This window comes from Strigops habroptila, chromosome 1 (genome assembly GCF_004027225.2).
Source record: "Strigops habroptila isolate Jane chromosome 1, bStrHab1.2.pri, whole genome shotgun sequence".
Taxonomy (NCBI): Eukaryota; Metazoa; Chordata; class Aves; order Psittaciformes; family Psittacidae; genus Strigops; species Strigops habroptila.
Genome location: NC_044277.2, coordinates 125,548,414 through 125,555,751, shown reverse-complemented (window position 1 = coordinate 125,555,751; position 7,338 = coordinate 125,548,414). Strand labels below are relative to the sequence as shown.

General features: G+C 43.8%; 1 protein-coding gene across 1 annotated transcript; it reads left to right on the top strand.

Annotated features, from left to right (window-relative positions):
- The first annotated feature begins 2,314 nt into the window (after positions 1–2,314).
- On the top strand, positions 2,315–6,077 carry NDUFA4 (NDUFA4 mitochondrial complex associated). The gene is made up of 4 exons (XM_030508376.1): positions 2,315–2,746; positions 3,388–3,476; positions 3,803–3,863; positions 5,858–6,077. The coding sequence occupies exons 1-4, from the start codon at positions 2,705–2,707 to the stop codon at positions 5,912–5,914; spliced, it is 249 nt and encodes an 82-aa protein (XP_030364236.1). The 5' UTR covers positions 2,315–2,704; the 3' UTR covers positions 5,915–6,077.
- The last annotated feature ends 1,261 nt before the right edge of the window (positions 6,078–7,338 follow it).

Here is a 7,338-nt window from a genome sequence, read left to right as displayed (position 1 = left end):
ACAAAAGAAAAGAGGAAAAAGTAAGTGATAAAGCACTGGAATAACCCGAGGACTTGCTGAGCACTACTGCAAATCTAGCCCCTTAGTCCTTAATCGACCGGTTCATCACAAAACCTTGCCAAAACAGCTGAAGGATTTATGGATTCACTTATTTAAAAACCAGAAACCTACAGAAAAATAACTACACAGAATAAAAGAAGTGACTAGTCCAACTAAAGCGTCATAAATTTAATTGTCAGGTGTGAACACAAAGACAGCAAACTTTAAGAGGAAATAAATGTGTTTACTTTCAGCTTGAGTAGCTAAGCGACAGATAAAAGAGTGGTAAAATTCTCCACCTTTATCTAGTGTTCACTCCTGTTAAGAGAATGGATGGATTCTTGGTAATAGAAAATTCTTAGTCTTCAAGTATGTCCACTACATTGACAGCATTACTATAAATTCATACATACAATTTATGTAACTACAGCATAGTTCAAGCACACAAGCATGCCAGTATTTTTAGCAACCATGGATCCACAATCAAGATGCCATGAGGTTGGATTATGGAATAAGCAACGAATATGATTTTTTTCTTTTAATTTATTACGACAGGGACAATTTGAGACAATTCTTGAAAATAAGCAGAAGCCAGTTTGTGAACTAGTGAGTGAAATAAAAGACATCAGTTTGCTTAAATACATTTATTCTCTGCCACTTCATTATTCTTTAAAGCAAAATTTTACTTTGATTTAAATCCACACAAACCAGTAACATTCACATAATGCTATTCTGCTTCTACCCTAGGAAAAGGACTCTTTGTCTTAGGTTAACAGCATGCTGATGTTCCCCCTACCTAAAAATTAATTTCTCAATGACTGGGTGCAAACATACCTTTTGGGTTACCTTTTGTAAAAGAAATCATGCATCAAAATAGCTGGCGATCCTAGCCAAAGATAGGCTTTAGGTTCTCAATTCTCCATAAAATATAATGCATGGCAATGGAGAACAAACTAGAGCAGCACTTGGACACACTATTATACAGCAAGTGGCCCTATTGATCATTTAGACTTCATAAATCATGGAATAGCAGGTTGGAAGGGACTTCAGGGACCATGTGGTCCAACTTTTCTAGGCAAAGCATGACCTAGACTAGATATCCCAGCACCCTATCCAGCTGAATATTAAAAGTGTCCATTGTTTGGAAGTCCACCACTTCCCTGGGGAGTTTATTCCAATGGCTGATTGTTCTCATTGTGAAAAACTTTCCTCGTGTCCAGTCGGAATCTCACTGGGAGTAACTCATGCCCCTTACCCCTTTTCCATGTGAATACTTGTAAAAGGGGTGTCTCCACCCTTTTTGTAGCCACCCTTCAAATACTGGAACATGGCAATAAGGTCTCCCCTGAGCCTTCATTTTTCAAGGCTGAACAAACCCAGCTCTCTCAGCCTTTCCTCACATGGCTTCCCAATCCTTCGATCATCTTTGCAGCCCTTTTCTGGACCCCCTCCAGCCTGTCCATATCTTTTTTGTATAGTGAGGACCCAAACTGAACACAGTATTCCAAGTGTGGCATGACAAGCACTCAGTGGGATAATGACTGCTTTATCTCTGCTGCTGATGCCCTTGTTGATGCAACCCAACATCCTGTTGGCTTTCTTACCTAACGAAGGACAAATCCCAACCCAACCTTGGCCAAAATATGAAAGACTTCCTTACAAACCACTCTGCCAAAGACAAGTTTTTCACTGTGTATCACGTTCAAACAATTTGAAAATCAAAGGCCTCGCAGGGCTGCATATGCACCCCATTTTTGCCACCCTGACTACAGCAGAATAATTAACTTGGCGGTTTTGTTTCACTTTTTTATCTTTTTCAAGACAACAAAACTCTAGCTCCTGCCTCACGTTTAACCACCGCCTCAGCCTTTAACACGGGTCATGGCAGAGACAGACCTCCACAGTGAGGTTTACCTCACAGCGGAGGAGGCGAACGCGGGTGCAAGTCTGGGCACCCACATGCCGCCGCCCACCACAGAGGAACAGGCAGGCGCCGAGCGGGAGGGCTGCGGCGGCTCCCGGCCCCCGGCTTCGTGGCAGAGGCTCGAAGGCGGCGTCAGGGGAAAACGCCAGGGAGAGAAGGCAAAGGGAGGCGAGGGGAGATCAGAATAGAGGAGAGGAGAAGTGAGGTGAAGCGAAGGGAGGCGAGATGAGGTGAGGGGACGGGAGGTCAGAGGAGAGGAAGGGAGGCGGGCGGCCCTGAGGGACCGGCCGCTGGAAGCTCCCGACGCCGCTCCACCACCCACAAGCTGCCCGCGGGCCACCCGCTGCCCTTAGCGCAGGCGCTGCCCGCGCCGCGCCCGCAGCGGGCGGGGCGAGGCGACGCGGGGTTGGCGCCTGCTCGGTGCCCCTGCGGAGGGTCCGGGGTGCCCCGGCAGGTGCCTGCTCCCCGCGCGGCGCTGCCGGCCGGGGGCCCGCCGGCGCAGGAGCTGCGGAGCCCGGCGCGCTGGGCGGTGTCGGAGCGGGGCGCCGCGGCGAGCGCGGGCCCGAGGTGCCGCGGCGGATGGCGAACAGGCGAACGCCGGAGCTGCTACATCCGGGCTGCGGCTGCGGGCACCTGCCGCGCCGGGGGCCTCGGGTGACATTGGGCCTCGGCGGCTGAACGGGGAGGACGGGCTCCGGAGTGTGGTAGAAAGCGAGATCTTCGCCTGCGCCCGCTGCCGCCATGTTTCGCGTTATCATCAGCCACGCCAAGAAGCACCCCAGTGTGAGTGCCCGGCGGCCGTGCCCCGGAGGGCCGCCGTCCCCGCCCTGCGCTCTCCCCCGCCGGCGGCGGTCGGTGCCCCCGGCCCTTCCGGCCGCCCTCCTCCGCGTTCGTCCGTCTCCTTTCCCTCTGGATGCCTGGCCCCCCCGGCGGGCCGGGGCTGACGGCGTGGGGGCAGCTCAGGGCCGGTCAGCGAGACACCGCTAGGTCCCCCTTTTCCTGTAGTATGTGTGTGCCCTTTTCGTGTTGCAGCAGCGATGGTCAGGGTGGCTCTGCCACTGTTGCTGCTCGGCTCTTTACGGCTCTACTCGCGTTTTCTTTATGATCAGGGGTACAATAGTAGGGGCTGGTTTGGGCAGTGGAGTGACTAATGTTTGTGTCTCAGAAATGTGCTGTTACAGGACGTTTGGTTGTCTTGCATGTAGCAGTATGTTTTTCGTGTCTTCCTCTTCATAGCTGCTAGTCCCTCTCTGACCCCAGGTATGTCGTGCACGCAGGGAGCTTATGTTGGGTTTAGAGGGCTGTGCATTACGGCTCAAAGTGTGTGGGCTTGTTCTTTGGTTTGTCACTGCGCTAGTTGGAAATGCTATGTAATAATACTATTTGTTGTATTCTGGTATAACGTTTTTGTTTTTTTCTTCTAGTTGATCCCTCTGTTTTTGATCATTGGATCTGGAGGCGTTGGCGCAGGCCTGTATCTCATGCGTTTGGCAGTGTTCAACCCTGATGTCTGGTATGTATAAAATAATTCACCGTGATTAGACCACTTGCTGCATATATTAAAGTAAACTTCACCGCCTTGGTCTTTATGTTTCTGGAGGCCTTAATGTCTTGCTCCAGTAACATTGGCACTAAGTGTGAGGACATTTCCTTGGTCTGAAGATTTGTTTGTTTGTCATATGATATTTAGAGGCTGCTAACAAAGGACTGTGTCTTTTTCTGTGTAAACTGATTTGGATGGGTGACTCTCCATAACCACAGTACTCATACAAATTTTATTTATTTTGAAGGTAGTTTTATTTTTGTTAATGTGTTCTCATATCTTACATTTCTCAATAGCTGGGACAAGACAAATAATCCAGAACCTTGGAACAAGCTGTCTCCCAGTGACCAGTACAAGGTAAACATAAAATCACTGCCTTAGGATGTTTGAGTGTATTGGGAAGTAGCTGAATGAGTGGTGTATTTCCTCTGCTGTGCAATGTTTGCTTGTCTTAGAACTCTGAGCAGAGAGAGCTGAGTTGAGAATTAAAATTTTTCTAGAGTTGGTTGGTAATGGGGTGAAAGAATTCTGTATGGAAGCAGTCATATATATTGCACTGTAAGAAAAGGAGGAATCATACGCGAGAGGAAGAATATACCAGCTCGTAGTACTCAGAAATAAACTACAGGGAGAAGGACAAAACCGTGTAAGCTCTGAACTAAAGCTTTCTAAGCTCTGAACTAAAGCTTTCTAAGCTCTGAACTAAAGTTTTCTAAGCTCTGAACTGTTGGCCTTTACTCATGAGAAGCACAGCAGGAGAATGTCGGTGTTTAACATAAACACTAATTCAGTTCTACAGTTGATGATTGAAAACAAAACAGTTGTTTGTAAGTAAACAGATGCAATAGCAATGTTCTTTAAGTAATATTCAAGTTATTTGAACTAATGAGGAAGCATGCAAAGATGTGTGAAACATTTGGTAGTTCACAGAAATTATGTTTTTATTATGTTTTACTAAAGTGCTGTTTTATTAGATTCCTGTTAAGAATTGCTTAAGATTATCTTCAAGCTATTAAAAAGTAAACCTACAATGTTTTCAAAGGTAGTGTCTGTTCAGTGACATATCTTACCATTCCAACTGCTGAAACAAGCAAAAAAACCTGACAGTCCAAAATAAAATATATTGTGACTCCCTTAAAGGTTCAGGAGAACGTGATACTTTGTTTTCATTGCTGTTTCTGGAATGTCACTGTTTCTTAAATACCTAAAAAAGGCGAATTCAACTCAGTGCCCAGCACAAATTCTTTTAAAGAGTTCATGCCTTGTGTAGCATTCCCCTTCTCTCTTAGCATGCAAACACAACCTCGGGGTTTACCATATTTGGGTGTGTCTGTATCATTGGGGATTTTTTTTTCTTCCAAATCTGCACTGTGGGAAATGGAAAGGCAGATACCCTTAAATTGATGACTGTTGAGTAAAAAGCTCTGATATAATAGGTTTTAGTCCTTGATGCAATTGTTTTTTCTTTTGTAAACTTTTCTCTGTTGTGTCAATTTCCTCAGTCTTCCCAAAACAAAGACTTGAAAATCTGATCATTACTGTAGGAGTTTCACAGAAAGGTTTAATCTGAGTGTGCTGGAGGCTGTTCTGTTTTCTCTGAGGAAATAAAAAAAAATATTAAATTTGGTCATAACTCAAAATAACGAAGCTAATAAATAAATATTGCGTACTTTTAAAGAAAAGCTACAGCATCACATGGTTAATGTCAAGTCGGTCTGGGATGCCAAAGTATGCTTTTAGTCGGGAAACTCTTTGTCTTCAGCGACTATTACGGCTCTTTTGAATTGCTTATAATGGGATCCAACTTTATTAATATGAACTGAGAGTGTGAAAGGATCTGTTCTTACTTTCCTTCCTCTTTGTCATACCTTAGAGTTCTGGATGCAGATACTTAAACCAAGCTTGGCTTTTGCAGCACTGCTCTAAAATGTTCCCTTGTGATCTCATCATGTACACCATGCTTTGTGCCACTTGGCAAGCAAGGTGGTGCCTCAGTATATAGGAGCACATAGATTTGGGGCAAAAAGGATAAACTCAGCAATACTATAAGAACTTCCTGTGAGTGGGCTTTTAATTCTTGGGTTTAAACAAGAGATAGTCAGGATTTTCTCTAGTTGTAGACACAAACAATGCCTCATTTTAAATGCAGAGCTTCTAGTACTGTATGCAGAATGAAGATAATATTAAAATGTTACTGCTCTTCAAAGGTTTTATTTATTTATTATTGTTTAGTGCACAGACTCAAACTATGATTTCAGCTTCCTGACGTGAGTTCAAATTATGTGTGTATTTTTTAATAAATACCATGGAAAATGGATACTCATTATTTTTTCCCCCCTCTCTTTCCCTAGTTCTACTCAGTTAACGTAGACTACAGTAGACTGAAAAAGGACCGTCCTGACTTCTGAACAGCACACTCATCTCCATAAGCTGCACAGAAAGGTCTTCCAAAAGTCATCCGCACAATTGTCATGCTTAATCATCCAGGAAATAATCAAACTTGCCTCACACTGCACTTAATCATGTGTTTGAAAGTTTTTGATGAGGCCTAATAAATGTCTGAAACTTGAAGTGTCTGCTCTTTACTCTAACTGCAAAATGAGTATATCCTCCTATTAACAGTTGGTATGATCAAATAGTAAGGAAAAGCTAATTTGTGTTTCCTCAACAAGAAAGCAAAGTTGTCTTGGTGGGCTTTCATGTTCATGCAGTACACCAGTCTGCAAGAACTTGAAAGCATGTATTTGTGTGTGTGTATATGCGTGTATTTTTTTAATTGTACCTGAACTTTTCTACTTGCCACTTTAAGAAGTTTTGGTAGCAGAAAAGTCAATGCTAACAAGTCATTGTCCAGCAGGGAGGCAACAGATGTTGCCATATGTTGCTGGAGGGAAGGGGAAGGGGGGAGGGAGGGGGAAGCACTAAGCTGTGCAAAAGGTTTAGTTTCTTATATTTCTTTTTGTTGGTTGGTTGGTTGGTTTTTTAAAGTCATAAGCAGTTTGTTAAGAAGACAATCTTGAATATTGGAAAAAATAAAATTCTAGGAACATATTCAAGATTCCCTGTGGATCACACTTCTTAGGAAGGGAAGCACACACTAAGCAGAGCAGGGTACAGGATTTGAGAAATAATTAGATTTTCATGTAAGAACAAAAACACCTTTTGGCAAGGGTGAATTCTCGTATTTCAGTGCTTGGCTAGGTCTTGCAAGTCTGTAACTAGCAGTAGCTGCTGCTTTGTGCTTTTCTGTGAGCATCTGGTATTTCCTTGGGTAAGGGATATCATTCTGGAGTATCTGACAGTACAGCTGTTCCTGTCTTGATACGTTTCAGTCCACTTACAAGTAGACTCTTGAGAATGCAGATAACCGTAGCTGAAGGATGTGTTAAAAGAAACTGAGCAGCAACAGAAGAAAAACTATTCTGTAGTAATCAACAGCAAATTAACAGTATTTGCAGAGATTTCCTACTTTGTGTGGAAAAGTCCTGTGTGCGATTGTATGTGGTTTATTTGGTAGCAGTTCAGATCATCATTATATACCAAAATGGTGGATTTACTTAAAGTTTTCACTTGTTTGGGAGGGTCTCGTGGAGTCTGAAGAAGAAAATGAGTGTTGCAGCCGAGGTAATGTTTGCAGTGGTGGGTAAAGTCTGTTAGTGTCCTTGGGGACTGTGGTTGCTATCTGAATACAAATATTTTGGGGAAGTAGACGGTTCTGTCGCAATACTTCCTTCTGTCCTATTTTAAGTGGTAATAGACAATAGTCACCATTACCTGCCTAACATAAAACTAATAAGCGTCATAAAAACTCTGGTATTTCTCAATCTTTAAT